The sequence below is a fragment of the Cyprinodon variegatus genome, unplaced genomic scaffold (genome assembly GCF_000732505.1).
Source record: "Cyprinodon variegatus isolate N-32 unplaced genomic scaffold, C_variegatus-1.0 Scaffold606, whole genome shotgun sequence".
Lineage (NCBI taxonomy): Eukaryota > Metazoa > Chordata > Actinopteri > Cyprinodontiformes > Cyprinodontidae > Cyprinodon > Cyprinodon variegatus.
In genome coordinates this window covers 404525-405433 of record NW_015151059.1, presented here as the reverse complement: position 1 = coordinate 405433, position 909 = coordinate 404525, and the positions used below count along the sequence as shown (strand labels likewise).

The window sequence follows — 909 nt, the reverse complement described above, 5'->3', positions numbered from 1 at the left end:
GGCTGACGTTCACTGGAATATTTCATTATCTTCAGCAGGTTAGCTCTGGCTGACGTTCACTGGAATATTTCATTATCTTCAGCAGGTTAGCTCGGGCTGACGTTCACTGGAATATTTCATTGTCTTCAGCAGGTTAGCTCGGGCTAACGTTCACTGGAATATTTCATTAAAACCTCTTTTTCTCCTGTTTTCTGCAGCTCCTAAAGTGAATAAGAGCATGAGCTGGATCGACTGGGAAGAACAGACCTGTGAGCAGATTGCCTGTTTGTGTCGCGCTATCGGATCCAGGGTGAGAACGGAATCCAGTTGGGTTCGTGTGTTTTGGTCTTTTCAATGTTTTAATGATGCTTTTCCTCCTTAGATCCCTGTGAGGACGACATGGATGGGGAAAACGGTCAAACTTCTGGACTTTGCTGGGAAATGCTCTTCTTCAGGTAACTTCCAGTGTGATTGTTTGACAGTGACTGCTCTCCTTTCTTAGAGGGGGTTGGGAGTTAGAGCTGAGGACAAAAGATGCAAAGGATATTTCTAATTTATTAAACTGTCTGCAAAGAACAAAAAAACAACCTTTTCAGGATAAATCTCAGTCAATAGCAGCCTGATGTTGATCCCTCTGCACATCCACTTTCAGCCAGAAATGCTGCAAGCCGAGCACCTGTTATTGGAATAAACAGGCTGCTCTGAAGCTTCAGAATGATTGAAATAAAGAAGTGAGCACTGATGGGTTTAAAGGGCTGGTTAAAGCTGGGCTTAAACTGTGCAATGAAACTGCAGGGTTTAAAAAAATCACAGCTCACCATGTTTGTTCTCACACTGTGACGCTCTGATGTGATCTACCTGCTCACTAAACCAAAACCAAAGTGGACCAAAACAAGGCTTTGTTGGGCCACTGCAGAGGTCCCAGATTAG

The 909-nt window shown here is 43.9% G+C and overlaps 1 protein-coding gene across 1 annotated transcript in view; it reads left to right on the top strand.

The window, feature by feature from the left end:
- mtfmt (mitochondrial methionyl-tRNA formyltransferase) overlaps positions 1-909 on the top strand; it is a 15238-nt gene that overhangs the window by 8699 nt on the left and 5630 nt on the right. The window contains exons 6-7 of the mRNA XM_015392780.1: positions 198-289; positions 362-434. Of these exons, the coding sequence (XP_015248266.1) occupies positions 198-289; positions 362-434 (165 nt within the window). The remainder of the gene's footprint in view (positions 1-197; positions 290-361; positions 435-909) is intronic.